This window comes from Oculina patagonica, chromosome 10, assembly GCF_052425735.1.
Source record: "Oculina patagonica isolate OP01 chromosome 10, crgOcupat, whole genome shotgun sequence".
Classification (NCBI taxonomy): domain Eukaryota; kingdom Metazoa; phylum Cnidaria; class Anthozoa; order Scleractinia; family Oculinidae; genus Oculina; species Oculina patagonica.
Window position 1 is genome coordinate 1,644,823 of NC_135767.1, and position 20,081 is coordinate 1,664,903.

Below are 20,081 nucleotides of genomic sequence, written 5' to 3' on the forward strand. Positions count from 1 at the left end.
CCCTTCCTGAACATAATTTTCACTATCGCGAAATAGTAACGAACGATTAACACCCCCCGCGAACAAATAAAGTGCATTAGACAGAATTAGTCTGTTAACCAACTGTTCACTAAAGCCTTAACTCAAAAGAACTCTTCAAAAAACAGTTTTCTTGCCAAATGTTCACAGGATTAGCTTTGATGCAAAGTTTGTTTGCACGCTACACTGGTAAAGATTAGAGACAGAGCTAAATTACAAGGTGACCTTTTGGGTGGGGATTATTCTAATTCAGTACTTTCGTGAAACTAAGCGTACTTAACAACCTATACCTACGTACTTATACTTTGTAACTTGGCAAGCTTGCTGACTTTGAAGTGCTTTTACAATACGTAGCTTACTCCTTAGTCACTGAAACCCACGCGTAGTTGTGTATATTACAAAATCATTGTATAATGCATCATATGATAAAACTGTTGTTTGGTTATTGCTAACCTTCAAGTTGTTCTTTTGTTGTCATTTTGTCGTTATAATAGCAAATGTATTGTGCCTATTGAAGTGTACTGTACAAATAAAACAAAATAACTGTGTACATCATGATCGTTTCATGTTTTATCTTTAGTCAGAAAATAATTGAAATGTTTCTTTTTTGATTCGGTGCTTTACTTAACGTTTGCCTTTTCTTGCCATTTATTAAGTTGCCCTTTATCATAAATACAAAACAACAGCATAGCTGCAGCTCCTAAAGCTTACTAGCAATCATCAATGTGACGTTTCTTTACAAATACTGAATTTTACCTAAGGTGCTATCTACGGGTTGTGTGACCAAAAGCCTTTGTCACTGAAGTTGCATGAGTCAGCAAAAATAACGCAATGCTGTCTCAAGAGCGGATTAACACTCACGCGATTTTCGGCGGAAATCTCACGTCAAACCGGACGAATTAAATTGATAACAGTGCTATAATAATCGGAGTATTTATTTATTTGGGTGGGCAAAAAAGGCTGCATATTACTCGGAAATCATTTTTAATCCAGCTTGCTTAGCTGTCTTCCTGTTTTCTTAACCATGCCAATGCTCTTCATTTTATTTCATTGCCAAAAATCAATGAATAAATCAGTTCCTTGGGCCTGAATTAATTGTCCTACTTAAGCATTCTTGTCTGCATTGAACTGGAGAACAGAGCAAGCTTAGACATCATAAGTTCCAACGTAAGTCTTTAGTGTTGTTCAAGGTTTTTGTCCGGAACGCGTGGCTTGGCAGGGGATATGAGGGCAAAAACCTAGCTTGGCCAATTTTTAAAAATGCATGGGTTTTTAGGGGAAAACGATTGATCTGTTATCATCAAATTTGTGGACCGCACGAAAACCGCTCAGTGGGTATATAACGCAATTTGACCAATTTGAATTTAGCTTTTCCGGTTTTCTATTTATTTTTGGTTTTCTAATTATATTTGTAAAACTTCCAGGGGTTTCGAAGAGATTTTATATTGCAGACAAGGCTATCTATGTGGTCACAGACAAAAAAAAAGATTAAAATTAGATTGGGCAAAATACTTTATCTATAGTTTATAACCCGTGTTTATTTTAAAAATTGTGATATGTTTGGAAAATATTTGACATTCGATTCCAATACAAACACTGTTTTTTTTCTCGCCCGTGATGTTTGCCCCATTTTTAAAATGGCGCAATTCGCGTGACCTCTATACTAACTCAGAGGGGTAGTTCTTCCTGACTAGCTAACGGTTAGCTGCCTTTTTAGCAATTTTCCTTACATGTTTCCTTTTAGCCTAGATGTCGGTAGAGTATTATTCCTGACTAGCTAACGGTTAGCTGCCTTTTTAGCAATTTTCCTTACATGTTTCCTTTTAGCCTAGATGTCGTTAGAGTATTATTGTTTAATTGCAGTGGCAGATCTGGAAGTGGGTCACGCCCAAGGATCAAATGGGGGCCTTTTATTTCCAGTCTCAAAATGGGCTTTTTATTTCTCTTTAATTGAGCTGTGCTAAGTTGAATTCAGTTTTGCAAACCGTTTTCATATTCCATTTTATATTACATATTTTATGAAAAAGATTTGGCACTATTAAAATGGCTGCTTATCTGCACATGGTAGTGAATAACTTTTTTAACGTTTATCGAGTGTCATTAAAGATTACGGCTTACGTTGTATAAGTGAAAGGATATGATATATAGGTTCAAATGTGGCATCTCCACTGACACTCATCACCAAAACAAGTATTTATTCAACTAACCGTTCGTTGCTCTTCCTTCCTGTTTGCCAAGCGCAGTGCAATCTGAGTGATTTCTAAAGACAGAGTTCTTCTATGTTTTTTTTCTTTACAAAGAACCTGCCACTGAAAAATGTGGAACGTGGCTGTATCAGTTTGGATTTGGACCACGCTTACAGTTCTAGTCCCAGGTAAATGGTTTTCGCATTTTGTGCAATATCTGTATTAATTTATTTTGTATAAGAGTGGACCCTAGAAGCCCCACCTTACTCATTACTTAGGACCGTGGCTTCATTTCCAGTCCTTGGTAGAATTTAGAATCTAGAGAAAGAGCCTTTAGCCTTGAAAAAGTAAACACAAATTATAAGCACGGAACATCGATCTTGCGTTAGTTCAAGTTTGCGTGGCGACTTTTAAATGGGAGACAAGTCCCAGTGCGAGTTACTCTTCTTTGCTGCCTTTAATAGGGTTGTCACGCAGTTCTACTATCCAAAATAGTAGTAGGAGTGGTGCGTGACACAAATATGGCCGCGAAGTTAACTTCAATAGCTGTCTAGTAGTTGACTATAACGTTGACTTACTAGTCCTTTCCTTTAAAAACTGCATGCAAGTTAAAAGTGCTTGTAAGATCTTGACAAGTTACCCCATTCATTTCACCTCTCTTAGCTCTAAGCAGCCCACCAGTGATAACAGATTTCCTACAAAAGGATTTGGTTAACCCAGAAGATGTAAAGTTCAGGGCTGAAGTGGGCTTCAGACTCCCCTGCAAGGCCACAGGGTCAAACTTGAAGTGGACGTGGGAGCATAACGGTACAGCTATCGCCGCATATGATGGTAGGCCCGTTACGCTTAGTGACGATGGCACCTTGACTGGTAGTTACCTGTTAGCTACCGACAGTGGGACCTATCAGTGCTTTGTGAGGGACGAGGCAACTGGCAATGTAGCTTTTAGCAGAAAGCTAAAAGTTGCAGTCACAGGTATACTTATTTAGATTACTTACTAGATCAAGTAACAGCAAGTAGCAAGCACGTTGAATATTTTGTTAAAAAAGGTAACAACCCTTCTTCTTTCTTTTTAGTTGTTGGCGCCTTTATTAACCCAACAAATGTGGTCGTGAAAGTCAACCTCGGTGAGCCTTTCTCCTACGACTGCCCGCCTCGTAAACACAGCTATGGTGTGGTCTACAGTTGGGGGAATGCTGATGGCAGTGCTCAACACACATTTGCGAGAAATGAACGGCGATCTATCTCAAGCATTGGCACCTTGTTTATAATGTATTTAAAACAAGAGGACATTGATGAGATTGATTCCTACAAGGGCATAAGGTGCATTATCTCGGGTGCTAATTCCTTCCAACGTTCTGGGACATTACGACTAGAGAAGATTGATGAAGATCAGAAAGGTAATAGCAGCAAATTACAAACTGGATAATCTAGGAAGAGAAAAGTATCTAAGGATATAAACCTTTCGCAATCTATGACCGCGTTTGAGACACAAATGTATGAAGAATTTGAAACGCTGAATTACACCTCTAAAGCCTGGTTTTCACTAGCGACGCAAGCACAAGCGCAATCATGCAAAAAGGGCAAATTTTGACCCTTATGCTTGCCGCAAGCACAAGCACAAGTATCAAAAAGCAATGCGCTTGTGCTCTTGCTTGCGTCGAAGCCGTTTTCAGGGTGAAATAAGAACTGCTATCCTTGCGCTTGTCCTTGCGTTGCTAGTGAAAACCAGGCTTAACATGTTGTTATAACGGAAGGTTAAGTTAACGTTGTGGAATGCATAGTTTGTAAGTGATTACATTCGACAATGCTTAGTCATCATAGATTGACGGTGATTAAACATTATTTTATTTAATAGATTCTGAGAACTTTACTCTTCCTGCCTGGTCCGTGACACCAAACAGAGAAGAAACCGCTGTTCAAGGAAGGAATAAAACTTTGTACTGCTTTGCTTCCGGAAGGTGAGTAACTAAGCTCTAATCAAGTTACTTACAATGTAAGTAAAAGGTTTAGCACAAAGAAATTGAACATCAAGTAGAAATTGTCTCAATGCGACATCAAATAGTTTGGGCAAATATTACGAAACTGTGCATACTAATCAGTATGAAGAATTAAGCTGTACTAGTGTGAGTGATCAAGTTAGCTTAGGCCAGGTTCACACTAGCGACATAAGGGAAAGCTCAGCTTTTTCCTTGTGTCGCTTTGCCTGTTTTAAAATTTCTGTTATGTTGTTATGTCGTGTTGTTCAAACTGGAGACATATTTTGCGTTTGCGAGGCTTTGCCATCATGTCGTTATGCCACCAACGTGAGCCAAGCCTTGCGAGTTTCTTCCCCTTTCTGATGCACTTTAGACCATCACAATAATCAGTATGGATAATCTAGCTGCAACTGTTTGACTGATAGAGATAGCTTAAGGGTTTCTTCCTCTTTCTGACTCACTTTAGACCATCACCAACAATCACTTGGAAAAAGGATGGGCAGGAAATATTTGACGATCAGAACTCTTTCAAGATTTCCCGCTCCTTCTACGGGAGACGTCTTTTTATTCACAATGTGAACAAGGAGCAACACGAGGGCACGTACACTTGTGAAGCTGAAAACGATTTGAACACAGGCAACCCACTCACTTTCAACATTAAACTAAACGTGGAAGGTAAGAGGTCACTTACCGTAAGACCACCCAGCCTCCTAAAAGTAAGCCGAGGGAATATTCACTGCGGCGCAGGCATAAATTCAGGTTGTAATGAACGGTATGGTCTCTTCGGATTATTGGAATGTCACGTTTGAACTTGTTCTATATTTCACACCGTTCCAACATGCCCAGAGACGTTAGAGTTTATATTTTGATGTTTGGCGTTTCATATTGTTTAGAGTGTTTTCGATAACTTTCCATACACTACTCTCATATGCAACTAAAATACTTCAGAGCTCGACCTTTTCTGGGCGGCAACACTCAATTCCTGCTGATAATCCCTTCGAGCTTATAAGATCTCCCAACAAATAAGCTAAAATTGAACACTTTCCCGTCTAGTTCCACCGAAATGGGCCGCAGATCCACCACCTAAAAACATTACCATTGTCATTGAAAAGAATGGAACATTAGAATGCAAAGTGACAGCAAATCCTGCAGCAACAGTGTCGTGGTACAAAGATGGACAACTACTACAGTCTTCACAGTAAGTCCACGTTGATTTCGTATGTAACCCTTAGTTTACGTGAAAACAAGTGAAAAAGAAAATGACCTGCTTGTGTAAACGGACCCCTCTCTCGCAAACTAATTTCTTCCTCCGCTCAAGACGGAAACATCTCAGATTTAGTCCATAAATTCCATTCTAATGACGAAGCACGACAGAAATTCGCGTAGTCTCTCGGATTGGCTGTTGCTTGCGCGGCAAAATTCTAACTCACGAAACAACCAATCAGACCAAACGCAGATCTCTGTTGAGTACGTCATCTCATCAGTATCAGTGAAATCTTTGTCAATTCATGTCAGTAGTGTAGCAGCTCTAAAATTCCCTATATTCTTTGAAATTCTCTATAATTTCATTAAGCTCTCGTAAACTTTTAATTCTAACGGTCCTCTAGTGTAGCAGTTGGTACTGGTTTTGGGGTAGGTGTTGTTTCTTCTACTGCGCTCTCGAAGGGTAGTGGGCCCACCACTGCGAAACCTTGCTAGAGTTGCTACCAGACCTATTTATGGCATGTGTACACCTCTCTTGCAATATTGGTGTCATAACACTGTGTTGTTGTGATGATGATGATGATGATGATGATGATGATGATGATGATGATGATGCATACTAAATACGTACAGTAAAATAAAGAATTTTTTTTATAAATATTAATGGTACTTTTTCTTATCTTAGGCGTCATATCATGGCTAACAGCGAGCTACATCTCATAGATGTAAATCTTGACGATGCTGGTGTCTATCAGTGCGAGGCAGTGAATGAACATGGAATGGTAATATCGTCAACCTGGATTCGTGTCTCAGGTATTCAAAAATGAAAAAAATGTTATATTTCTTAATCGTATCGTATTCAAGTTAACCAAAATGACATGATCTTTTTTGCTTCCATGTAAAGCATCTGCAAACTTTAGGGTTATAGACCTGGTGGAAATTAATTAACTGCCTACATGTTCTGTTTAACCGGGCTATTGGGAAATCAACAATTGAAAAGTGGCAGAAATTTGTATGTGTCACCCAAATGAACTTACAAGTTTGGTACACAAATATGGTTAGCCGACAGATCCGCAAGAAAAAGACGATGTTTTGCTTCCATTTCAGTTTTTAAATCATTTTTAACTTACTGGAACTGCTCAAAAAACGCGTGCATACGTGCTCGTCGTCACGATTAGTGAAAGGTGTGCTGGTAACTGCGACGGCACCTACTTAGCCTGACTTGACTTACTTGACTTAAACCCTTAAGTTCCTGTGGAACATAGGTCGTCCACCAGAGATCTCCATCTTCCCCTGTCCTTGGCCACTTTTTCCAGTTGGTTCCAACTCATCCCAGTCTGTTGTACTTCAGCCTCAGTTGATCTTCTCCATGTTGTTTTAGGCCTTCCTCGGTTCCTTTTACCCTGAGGTGTCCATCGAAGGGCATGCCTGGTGACATTGGCAGATGGCTTTCTCAGCGTATGGCCTAGCCAGCGCCATTTCCTTTTTCTGACTTGCAGGTGGAGAGTTTGTTGTTCTGCTCTCTTCCATAGATCTTCATTTCTGACTTTGTCTTGCCATCGAACTCGGAGGATATGTCGGAGACAACGGTTGACGAAGGTCTGTATCCTGTTGTTGGAGGCTTTGGTGACACGCCATGTTTCACAGGCATACAGAAGAACACTCTTCACATTGGTATTGAAGATTCGGAGCTTGGTCTTCACTGAGATTGCACGTGATCTCCATATTGGTCTTAGGATATGAAATGCAGTTGTGGCCTTCCCGATCCTTGCTACGATGTCCTGGTCTGTTCCACCCTCACTAGAGACAATGCTGCCAAGATAGGTGAACTTTTCGATATTTTGGATTTCGTCTCCTCCGATGTCAAAGTTGGTATTGTTTCTCTGGTTTACTCTCAAGCTCTTCGTCTTTTGGATGTTAATCTTTAAGCCAATCATTGCAGCTGCTTCTCTCATGCTTTCGAGCTTCTGTGTCATGTTGTTGTGCCGTTGGGACAATAGTGCCACGTCATCTGCAAAATCGATGTCTTCAAGGTGTTTCGACAGTGACCATTGGATTCCTCTTGCTTGATCTTTTGTTGTTTCCTTCATGATCCAGTCCATGACTAACAGAAATAAAAAGGGAGATAGTAGACATCCTTGTCGTACACCAGACAGTACTGTGAACGGTTCTGTTAGTGTGTTTCCATGGATAACTTGGCATGTTGATGGTTCATAGGCCAGTCTGATCATCCGGATGATCTTCTCCGGGATTCCATAGTGCTGGAGCAATTTCCAGAGGGTCGTCCTATCTACACTATCGAATGCCTTTTCGTAGTCAATAAAAACTACATACAGTGACGTGTTCCACTCGAGGGATTGCTCAAGTATCATCCGGAGCGTAGCAATCTGATCTGTGCACGAGCGCTCCTGACGGAAGCCGGCTTGTTCATCGCGGAGTATTGCCTCCACCTCGTCCTTCATCCTCTCTAAGAGCACTCTACTAAAAACTTTCCCAGGAATTGATAATAACGTGATGCCTCTCCAGTTTGCACACTCTTTCAGGTTCCCTTTCTTAGGTATTTTCACCAGATGACCACATTTCCAATCTTCAGGCATTTGCTCTGTATTCCAGATCTTCTCAAACAGCTTGTGTAGGGAGTCCACAGATGACTTCATATCCATTTTTAGTGCTTCTGGGGGTATGCCGTCCGGGCCCGGGGCTTTGTCATTTTTCAACTTTTGTAGTGCTTTCCTGATTTCGCTTTTTGAAGGTGGCTCTGTCTTGATGTTCAAGAGTGAACTGGCGGGTGGGATATTAGGTGCGATAGGTGGTAGTGGCCTATTTAGTAGTTCTTCAAAGTACTCTCTCCATCTGTTTAGTTGGTCATTCTCAGATGTCAAAAGCTTTCCATCCTTGCTGTGCACCTGGTGGTGGGAGATGCTTCGCTTCCCGGAGAGTTTCCTGGTGATACTATAAACCTCCTTCATGTCCCCTTTACCTGCAGCATCTTCTGCTGCTTGTGCTAGCCCTTCTATGAAGTCTCGCTTGTCCCTTCTTGCACTTTTCTTAACTGCTTTGTTGACCTCTGTATACTCGACTTGCCTCTGCGCCTTTGCAGCTCTGGTTTTAGCGGTGTTTAGTGCTGCTTTCTTTTCCCTTCTTTCTGCAATCTTCGCCAGAGTTCCAACGGAGAGCCATTCTCTTTGTTGGGAAGATCGTTTTCCCAAGACAACGTCACAAGCCTTCTTCCAAGCCGCCTTTGATTCCTCCCAGATCTCCTCAGCTGACTCAGCTTCCTCGCTTAGGGTGCTCAGTGCCTGAAATCTATTTGAGAGTTCAAGTTTGAACTTATCTCTGGTAGCTGCATCCTTCAAGAGTGTGGTGTTATATCGATGGCTTGGTTTAGGTGTTAACTTAAAAAACCTCTTGAGTTTTAGTTTCAGGCGAGCGACCACCAGGTGGTGGTCTGATGCAGCATCAGCACCCCTTCTCACACGCGTGTCTTGCAGTGATCTTCTGAACCTTTTACAGATAGTAATGTGGTCAATTTGGTTCTCTGTGTGGTGGTCTGGGGAAATCCAAGTGGCTTTATGAATCCGCTTGTGACGGAAAAGGCTACCTCCAATCACGATGTTGTTAAATGAGCAGAAATCCGCAAAAAGTTCACCGTTTTCGTTTATCTGGCCCAGCCCTTCTCTTCCCATTACATGCTCTCTACCGACGTTGTCACTTCCAATCTTTGCATTGAAATCTCCCATGACAATGAGAATGTCCTTAGCCTATTCAGTCTTTAAAACTCAATTTCCTTGAATCGTTATTTTATTCTGAAATTATACGGAATCTGGAGATTTAAAAAAATCAATACACCATGAACTTGGTCTTTTTACTTACAACAGCATGGAAGCCATCATTTGCCGATGTGCAGTTCGGTCCTTTTCACCTGCTAAATGAGAAGGAAGCCATGTTGCCCTGCAAGCCCAGCACAGCTGCACCGCGTCCAACATACGAATGGTTTAAAAATGGAGATCTTATCACTTATGATGAGAACAGTCGCTACAGGCTCGAGATGGATGGTACTTTAGTTATAAAACAAGTACACAAGGATCAAGATGGCGTCAACTACACTTGTAAGGCAAAGAACTTAATGGGCGAAGACTCTGTAACCACAGTTCCTGTTATTCTTGGTAAGAAATAAATAACGGTAAAAGCTGTATTAACTTATACAAACACCACACCTCCTCTTTATATTAGGCAACGTTTCGTATAAAGGACTACTTAAGGGCATTACAAATCTCCAACATCTTTCTTCACGTCCGCAAGCTAATTTACGATTTCAAATTTCTTAAGTTTAGATATGGGAGCGGTGGTAATGTTTTAACTAGCCTGATGGCTGCTCAAGGCTATTTCTACCTAAGCACAAATCCATTTTATGCACAAGATTGCAAAATACCTAAAACTCAATTAAAAAACTTCTATCCGCAGTTCCGCCGAGGCTTACAACTGAGCCAGTGGACCAAACCATTGTTGAAGGTGCCATGGCAACATTCTACTGCACTGCCTCTGGGTATCCAAACCCGAAGATAGCCTGGATAAAAGATGGGAAGGTTGAGGCAACAGGAGATACATTAAGCTTTGAAAGCAACCGAAATCATTCTGGGAAATACTGGTGTTCAGCAGAGAATGGACTTAATGTTACTGTCAATGCAAGTGCTTTTCTCAATGTTCTCTGTAAGTACTGTACTGGAAGTATTTTTCTCTGTGATGGCTGAGAAAAATAATCACATACGTTCCTTTTTGTTGGCTATAATTGCTTGCTCAGACGTACCCAAATTGTCTTCGTTTCAAAAAAGATAACAACCTTGCATTTTTAACAGCTATTATCGCCCCACCCATGACAGCAATGAAGCAAAAAAAGGCAGCGTTTAATTTCCGCTAAAAGTTACATAATAAAAACAGGGGTAAAAATTATTCACCCTTGCAGAAGGGTCTGGATGTGGTTGCTAGAATTTCACTTATCAGTAGAATTTCCGGCGATTTCTCAGCTCTAGGCTAAAATTTTAACCCGTTCTCAGCTATCAGAAACTTTGCATTTTACACTGACAGTTAAAATTCTGACCAATCCTCAAAGCCTCATCCAGACCCTTCGAAATTCATCCTGGCTTCTACCCTCTCACGATTTCTTTTATATCCATGACTACGAGATTTGGTGAGGAAATAGCTGTTCACAAACTAAGTGACTATAGTCGTTCCGCCTCGTCTTCCTTCATACATACAATTTGACTGCCCTTAAGAGGAGGGGGAGATAATTCCAGTAAGGGCATTTAAACAAGGGCAGGCGTAGAAATACCATATTGCACATGAACCTATAATTAAAATAGCTTGTTACTGAAGACTGATCGCTGCAAACGTACGTGTTTTAAATAATTTACTTTTATCATGTGTCACATTTCAGATAAACCAAGTTTAACTACTGTTCCAATTGACAAGACTATCATCGAGGATACCATGGCAACATTCCACTGTTTGGCCACTGGAAATCCAACACCAAAGATAACATGGATAAAAGATGGCAAGACTGTGGGTCTTGGAGACACACTGAGCTTCAAAGCCAACAGAAATCAGTCTGGAAAGTACTGGTGTTCTGCAGAGAATGGACTAAATTCAACTGTCAATGCAAGTGCTCATCTTGATGTGCAATGTAAGTAAATTTGTCTAAATACTTGTGCAAACAGTTTGGAAACCATAGTAGGATTTAATAATAGTTCTACCGTAACGTGTAAAAGGAATCTTTGTAATAGCAGAGTTACTTGAATATAGTCTTCACCTCTACAATTTTCTTCTATAATTCGTTAATATGATTAATTTTTATAGTTCCACCAAGCTTAATTACCAAACCAACTGGTCAGATAATCATGGAAAATGACGAACTGACACTCCACTGCTCTGCCACTGGTAACCCAACCCCGAAGATAACATGGATTAAAGATGGCAAGAATGTGGGTGCGGGAGATGAACTGAGTTTTAAAGCCTTTAGGAGTCGATCTGGAACATACTGGTGTTCAGCAGAGAATGGATTGGAAGTCACTGTTAATGCAAGTGCATATATAGATGTGCAATGTAAGTAATGGAAGAATTGCAGTCATAGAATGAGAGAGGTCATTTGTTTTTGCTTTTATGCTAAGACACCAGACACCAAATTTGGATTAAGAAAAAGAAACAAAACAAAAAAGAGAAAGTTTTAACTACATCAACTGCGGATACAGCGTGGCCGTGTGGGTTTCGGTCCAAAGCCAATGAGACCACTTATCTGTGTTGCCCCAGTACTCCGAAGTTAAACTTCTTGGCAACGCTTGCAAAGTAGCCAGTTGATCAGCAGTCCACCAAATTGGGTTCAAATTATCCCTGAAAAGCGACAAGGGGAGTGTTTTAGATTTTTCAAAGTATTTTTGGCAGTATTCCCAGTTACGTAGCGATTTTAATTTTTTTTTCGGCTGATTAGTTCTCCTGTAGCCCCTACGTTAGCACCATCATCGTTGGTGGTCTTTTGCTTTTTTAAGTTTTATAATTATTAGATTGTTTATATCAGACATGGAAAGTAGCCAATTGGCAAATTCAAAGTCCTATCCTTTGGTTTTGAATGATAAAATCCTTAGTACAGATTTACGAGACACCGTAATCCCAGCATTAAAAAATATATAAAACATTTTAATGATGAGTAAAGAAGTAAACGGTCAAGTGAGGCCTCAAGCTACTGTATTTTGTTATTTTATCGCGAGCTTTCGCCGATCCACGGCATTATCAGCAGGGACTAATCCACTTGACCGTTTACTCATTTTCGAGATGCTACTAAAGGCAATCTCAAACGTTTAAAACATTCTTTGTTTCAGTTGCGCCAAGTTTAGTCACAACACCAGCTGACCAGACAGTTGTTGAGTCTGACACTGCAACATTCTACTGCAATGCCACTGGGAACCCAACCCCAAAGATAACATGGATTAAAGATGGGAGGACTGTGGGTGAAGGAAATACACTGAGCATTGAAACCAACAGAAATCACTCTGGAAAATACTGGTGTTCAGCAGAGAATGGATTGAATTCGACTGTCAATGCTAGTGCCAAACTTGATGTTCAGTGTAAGTATAATTAATAATTTAAAATCAAAACAAAAAACACCAAAATTAAGCGAAAAAACGTACAGCTGAGTTGACTTATGCTCATAGAAAATACACTATGTCATTTTTTTGTCTCAACGATGTTTATGAATAGTCAACAATGTTCCGCCTCATATAACAGTCATGATATTGTAACAGCCAATCAAGCTTACAGATTAGTATAAGATCATGGCTAGTCTCTACTCTCAACTACTTAATTTTTTTTACTGGTTATTAAGAGCATACCTGTAAACGTTCAACGACTTTTGAAAAGACAGTTAAGTAAAAATGTTAGAAGGTTAATGATCATTGCTTTATATTATAGTCCCTCCAAGTTTAGAAAGCAAACCATCAGATCAGACAGTTATTGAAAATCAAGAAGTGACATTCCATTGCACTGCGACTGGCAACCCAACCCCAAAGATAACGTGGACTAAAGACGGGAACACTATTGGTCTAGGTGACACTCTGAGCTTCAAAGCCAGCAGGGATAATCCTGGAAAATACTGGTGTTCGGCTGAGAATGGATTGGACGTCACTGCCAACGCTAGTGCTTATCTTGACGTGCAATGTAAGTACAGTTTTGTTTTGCAGACAGTTGTGAAGTTGTCAGCAGTAATCTCAAACCGACGGTCTATTGGTAAAAGATACCTTTTTATTTCTCACTTTCGTGGGACTTAAACGTGTTCTTTTGTATTTTTTATGTTTATTACGTATTTTTGAGCAAATCGTAAAAATTAAATTCCGCGAAATATGCCCGTTCCGTTTTCGCGAAATTAAGTTCCCGCGAAAATAAGTAGCAATAAGGTATGTTATTTGGAAAGTGTTACCAAAAAAACAATCGACAAAGAAAAATCTCAATTTCAAAATAATGGTCTTAACCATTAACCTAATTGGTGTATTCGAAATGATTAGGATAACAATGGTATACATTACTGTCTTCTATAACACAGGGAACAAAGCTCGTGATGCAAAAGACAGTTCTTTGGTTTGTGTGTTACTATTAGTGTTGATGTATAAGAAACCTTGTCATTTTAGTAAGTTTACTCAAAATATTATTTGTTTCAGTTGTACCAAGTTTAATCACAACTCCAGTTGACCAGACAGTTATTGAGTCAGACACTGCAACATTCTACTGCAATGCCACTGGAAACCCAACTCCAAAGATAACATGGATTAAAGATGGGAAGACTGTGGGCAAAGGAGATACACTGAGCATTGAAACCAACAGGAATCATTCTGGAAAATACTGGTGCTTAGCAGAGAATGAGCTTAATTCAACAAATGCTAGCGCCAATCTTGATGTTCAATGTAAGTTCATTTAAACCCATTTAATGGCTAAAACAATACCAAACGATGTCCAAAATGTATTGGTTTTTGCTGACTTACAGTTTAATCTTATATTCAAGACAAAAAATTGGCGAAATCATTTTAAACTTCACGCTCTTATAATTTCTGACGCAGTTCCACCAAGTTTAACCGCCAAACCATCCGATATGACAATCGTTGAAAATAAAGAAGTGATATTACGTTGTGCTACCACTGGTAACCCAACCCCAAAGATAACATGGATTAAAGATGGGAAAGCTGTGGCTCAGGGAGACACGCTGAGGATGGAAGCTAAGAGGGATCATTCTGGAGAATATTGGTGTTCAGCAGAGAACGGATTGGATATAACTGTGAATGCAAGTGCTCGTCTAAATGTGCAGTGTAAGTTTGTATTCAGCAGTAGGTTGGTGTGTTTCTCCAAACCGTTAAGAATTAAAGTGTTTTGTTTAAATTTTAGATTCCCATATCTATAAGTGAAGGGGGGAGGGGGGGGGGTACTAAAACAAAATTTTGGTAGCTCTAAGCGGATGATTATGAAAACTGGATACTTATTCCCGACAGGGCACAGGGAGCTCACTTCAGTTCTTTCGTTATCATTTCTGAAGGATTTACTGACTTAAACTGAAAGCTATGATCTTGGTTTCAGTAGCTCTATTAAATGGATTTTAAGAAGTATGAAACTAACAATACAAATTACTCTCCACTCAATAAGCTCGACTAAATGTCATTCACTGAAAACTAATACTGGTCAATACTCGAAAACAAGCATCTGTTGTCTTTTCAATCTTTGGTCATCATGAATAGTGGCATGCAACAGTTATCACAAGAAACATGTTCAAATAGAGGGAGTTTATTCAAGGTCGATCTTTATTTTTAGGAGGAAAAACAACAAACTAATAAAATAGTTATGGTATAGATTACTGCCCGGTTTATTTTGGATGGGATCTCAGTCATATAGCAGGGAATGTAGTTGTTGGTTTGTACCTTATAGATATTAATAAGTCAAAGACTGATTATTCTGCACAAAACATGTACTGAACGTTAAAAACTATTTATTTCAGTTGCACCAAGTTTCATCACAACACCAGCTGACCAGACAGTTATTGAGTCTGACACTGCAACATTCTACTGCAATGCCACTGGGAACCCAACTCCAAAGATAACATGGATTAAAGATGGGAAGACTGTGGGTCTAGAAAACACATTGAGCATTGAAACCAACAGAAATGACTCTGGAAAATACTGGTGTTTAGCAGAGAATGGATTAAATGTAACTCTCAATGCAAGTGCCTCCCTTGATGTCCAATGTAAGTATTAACTATTTATCAAAATCATTATGTTCAACAACTTAAAGAATTTTAAAATCCAAACAAGGAATTGACCTTGCTGAATCGAGTACCAACTTATAAAATTTCCAGCTTTTCTTTAAAAATATATATTATTACCTCCATTTTCTTAAAATATTTTTGATCCTATATAGTTCCACCAAGTTTAATCACCAAACCGTCTGATCAAACAATTATTGAAAATCAAGAGGTGACTTTCCATTGCACTGCCACTGGGAACCCAACCCCAGAGATAACATGGACTAAGAATGGAAACATTGTGGGACTCGGAGAGACGCTGAGCTTCAAAGTCAACAGGGATCATACCGGAAAATATTGGTGCTCGGCAGACAATGGATTGGATATTGCTGTCAATGCTAGTGCTTTCCTTGATGTGCAATGTAAGTGATTGATAATATTGTAAAACCTGCGGGTAACTGACCAACAAAAAGCTTGTTCTTCGGCCGTATTTTCTTTAACAATTGATTGCATATCCGTTTCCCTCTCAGTCTTTTTGCTGCAGACACATTAAAGTTGTCACAAGTAGTCTGTGTGCCAAGCATAAGATTGTTTTTCCAAAGAATGTTATTAATACGTTACGTGGAATAAGTGGCTAGTGAATACAATAATTATGGGAGCTTGAATAGTCAAGGGGGTTAGTTTTACCATATAACGTCTCAAAATAAGTACCTAAACTAGAAGCCGTTTCATCTCCTCTTGTGGATTTAAATTAACCCGTAAGACTAACAAACCTAAATGACCTTCCATTGTCGGTACTACCATTGTAAAACCCACAAGCGCAATGGAAACTAATCATTCTAAACTTATGACAAAACTAAACCCAGTGTTCTGAGATTTAAATCTTGTTGGAATTTTAGCCCTTTGGTTTAGTATGCTATAAGTATAATGATATGAAAAAACTGACAACATTATTAAATTTTGTTTCAGTTGCACCAAGTTTAATCGCAACGCCCACTGACCAGACAGTCATTGAGTCTGACACTGCAACATTCTACTGCAATGCCACTGGAAACCCAACTCCAAAGATAACATGGATTAAAGATTGGATGACTGTGGGTGAAGGAGATACACTGAGCTTTGAAACCAACAGAAATTACTCTGGAAAATACTGGTGTACAGCTAACAATGGGCTTAACTCGACTGTTAATGCTAGTGCCAATCTTGATGTTCAGTGTAAGTATAATGATAAGATATGCGTAAACTCATGAATAGTTTATTAAGTCAAAACAAAGAAAATCATAACCCTGAAGGAGGTTTGGATCTCGGTTAATTAGCATAGATTTTTATAATTTTATTTCTCCATTCACTCCATAGTTTTTTTCGATTTAGAAGATAATATTTATCAAACACTCGGGACAGTGTTTCATCACCTATCCAAACACCTTGAATTTCATCAAAAATACTCTTTGTAAGTCGCTTTTTCAACACTCTTCTCAGTGTTTAGATATCCTGATGAAACACTGATATATTAGTTCTAAAACGTTTTGCTTTCTGTAAAGACTTAAGAACAGGGAATTCACAGGTTATATCTATGATTTTGATCTTAATTATGAGTTTTCTAAATTATTAGTTCCACCAAGCTTAAAAACTAAACCATCTGATCAAATAATAATGGAAAATGAAGAAGTGAGATTCCATTGCACTGCCATTGGCAACCCAGCCCCAAAGATAACATGGATTAAAGATGGGAAGACTATGGCTCAAGGAGACAATATTCTAAGCTTCAAGGCCAGTAGAAGTCATTCTGGAAATTACTGGTGTTTGGCACAGAATGGCCTGGATATAACTGTCAATGCAAGTGCTTCTCTTGATGTGCAATGTAAGTAATTCATATCACTAATAACTAAAAAATGAAAGCTTTTTTCCAGTTGTGTTAACATTTGTTTGTGTTTCCAATCTTTTCTGCAGAAACACAACATTTAGGCAGTTTTCGGCAGTAGTTCAATTTCAAACATTAATTATATTTCTACAAAAGTGTATTAACACAAGTGGCAAAAAAGGAAGCTGTCAGTAATGTAGAATTAGTGCGCTGAGTTCTAATTTAAAATTTAGGAGTAAAAGCGGTCATTGGAGATTGTGTACTTATTGTATGTTTACCTTTACTATTTACGCCTCGTACTTTGTTTGTTTATTTTAACATTATCCTTGAAACTAACAAGGCTTTATCAACTAAACCCAGTATTGTGAGCACAGATCTTACAGAGCGTGCAAACTGTGCATATTTTAATTATTGGTTTCTTATTGTTAATAATGGTGCTGAAACAAGTAGAATATGGGTGCCTGTTACAGATGACACCTTGAATTGGAGGGTGTTTACGTTTGCTTCTCATTGGAGTAGTAAATGGAAGGGGAGTACTAAGCCTTGAATTAATGAGCAATTGAATTACTGAGACTGGTCAGAATCAACAAACGGGTAAAAAGTAAAATGTTAAAAACTGTCTAGCTTGTAGCATTAACAGTTATGTAACTTAAAACGACATTTCATTTTGGTTCAGTTGCACCAAGTTTTATCACAACACCAGCTGACCAGACAGTCATCGAGTCTGACACTGCAACATTCTACTGCAATGCCACTGGAAACCCAACTCCAAAAATAACATGGATTAAAGATGGGAAGACTGTGGGGGAAGGAGATATACTGGGCTTTGAAACAAACAGAAATCATTCTGGTAAATACTGGTGTATAGCTAAAAATGGGCTGAACTCGACTGTTAATGCAAGTGCCAGTCTTTATGTTCAGTGTAAGTATTAAAAGTTACTTAACAATCTGCAGAGTTTAAGTAATGTATGGTTCCAAAAGCTGGCATAAATTTGGAATTTAATCAGCTTTACGGTAACTTTTTTAAAGCTGACCTTTATGCCAGCTTTACACTCAAGAATAAAGGCAGATAAAGAGACTCCTTTACACCAACTTTAAATCACATTTAAAGGTCGGTTTAACCACCTTAAACAACATTTAATTGATGGTGTAATGTTGGTTAACCAACTTTACTCCAGATTTAATAATAATGAAAGTATTAAGCTAAACTAGAATTTACAGAGGGGAGGGGGGCCGGGGATTCAAATCAAGCCTTCCAGTAATTTTATGTGCTATTACATCATGTGGTATGCTACTCTCCCTGGGAGCAGATGGAATGCTAGTCCATCAGAGTTATCCTCCCAGCACTTCTGTCACGTTTCCTTTACAATTTGCTGTTACCCATTTAGTACTAGCACTCCCGGGTGGATAGAGACTGTGAGACAGAAGTACATGCATCTTGTTAAACCACCGTCTAAAGCTTGAACTTAGAGTGTACTTATGTATAAGAAGACCATTACATGTTCTAAAGCTAAGTCCACTTATCCTAAAGTATTAGCAAATTTGAACCTAAATTTGTCTATGTGTATTGCAGATCCACCAAGTTTAACCACAAAACCATCTGACAAGACAATCATTGAAAACAAAGAAGTGATCTTCCACTGCACTGCCACTGGGAACCCAACCCCAAAGATAACATGGATTAAAGATGGGATGACTGTGGCTACAGGCAATACACTGAGCTTTGTAAGCAAAAGGAATCATTCTGGAAAATACTGGTGTTTGGTGGAAAATGGTTTAAATGTCACTGCAAATACTAGTGCTAATCTTGATGTACAATGTAAGTATTACAGGAACCCTGTGCTCTTAACATTTTTTTAGAAATTGTTAGCCATCCCAATAAAATGTTTCGTTTCCCACCGCCCGACCGACCCATTTTTTTCGAAAAGCAAAAAAAAAAAAAATTCCAGATTGACTAGTCAAAGAAGCAAGTAGTTCGATTACAAGCACACGATCTTGTTTTATTAACAACAATTGGTATGATGTGATGTCTTTGTCTTAAATAAACATCGATACTATGTTATTTAAAGGAATAACGAACGAAAAGACCACGTTTTCGAGTTGACTTTGTAATCAGGCTTTCTTACTTAGCAGCCCGGCCTTTTCTGGAACCCAGAACCCTTCAAGTGTTTTTTCTTTTTTTTTTTTTTTTGCCCGACCGACCGACCCACCATCACAAGAGACGGGGCGATGGGAAACGAAACATTTTATTGGGATGGCCTTACTGGATTTATAGTCAAGTATTTACTCTTCAGCTCATTTCAAACAGAAAACATATATAAGTTTGGCTCATCAAGTAATGATGGTATATATTAAAAAAAATCGCCTTGAAAATTTTATGTGCTAGTTGCCAAGATGAACATAAGAATCACATATTTTGATTGGTTACTGAAATTTAAATGTGAAAACTAAACAATAGCCTACTTTAGGCGTGAAAACATGCACTGATACTTGTCCTTGTATACCAGCTGAATGAGTGGTGAATGGTTGGGGAAACATTATTGCATAATCCTCAAGTCAAAATTATGTACGTCAAAATCTTTTTAATATCTTTTTGGCGGGAGAAATTTGCACAATTTTATTTGATCGAATCAAGTTCTGGTTTCTTCTTTCACTATAAAACTAGGTTTAAAAAAATTTTGTTTGGTAAGTTACAAATACAGAATTCAGGTTACATCTACGGGAAATTTATATGAAAAAATCACGAGTTAAAGAAACACTAAATTACATGTAAGGACGTACACAGTAACCTTACTGGCTTAGATAGTGAAAGTCTAGAGACTGACTTACCTTCGTAAACTAACAAGGGAAAGGCTGAAATATCTCTTTGAAGAAAATATGGCTTCCAAACTCATTTTCTGAAATCCTCTGAAGATACCACATGATATTTATGCTCTAACATTTAATTTAAAGGCTTTTCAAGTGGTTGAAGCCACACAAAATGGCGGTCATTTCCAGTACGGGTTTTATCAGAGGCTTGGCTGCTAAGCCAGATCGCGTGTCAAAGATGGCGGCCGATTTGAATGTAA

The 20,081-nt window shown here is 38.9% G+C and overlaps 1 protein-coding gene across 1 annotated transcript in view; it reads left to right on the top strand.

The window, feature by feature from the left end:
- The first annotated feature begins 2,271 nt into the window (after window positions 1–2,271).
- Window positions 2,272–20,081, top strand: part of LOC144628579 (hemicentin-2-like) — a 62,523-nt gene continuing 44,713 nt past the window's right edge. Inside the window, 21 exon segments of the mRNA XM_078486693.1 lie at window positions 2,272–2,392; window positions 2,868–3,179; window positions 3,281–3,604; window positions 4,063–4,165; window positions 4,650–4,858; window positions 5,237–5,381; window positions 6,072–6,199; window positions 9,265–9,552; window positions 9,851–10,096; window positions 10,821–11,066; window positions 11,240–11,485; window positions 12,256–12,501; window positions 12,845–13,090; window positions 13,588–13,830; window positions 13,984–14,229; window positions 14,910–15,155; window positions 15,329–15,574; window positions 16,122–16,367; window positions 16,765–17,013; window positions 17,690–17,935; window positions 18,587–18,832. Of these exon segments, the coding sequence (XP_078342819.1) occupies window positions 2,335–2,392; window positions 2,868–3,179; window positions 3,281–3,604; window positions 4,063–4,165; window positions 4,650–4,858; window positions 5,237–5,381; window positions 6,072–6,199; window positions 9,265–9,552; window positions 9,851–10,096; window positions 10,821–11,066; window positions 11,240–11,485; window positions 12,256–12,501; window positions 12,845–13,090; window positions 13,588–13,830; window positions 13,984–14,229; window positions 14,910–15,155; window positions 15,329–15,574; window positions 16,122–16,367; window positions 16,765–17,013; window positions 17,690–17,935; window positions 18,587–18,832 (4,765 nt within the window). The 5' untranslated portion in view covers window positions 2,272–2,334.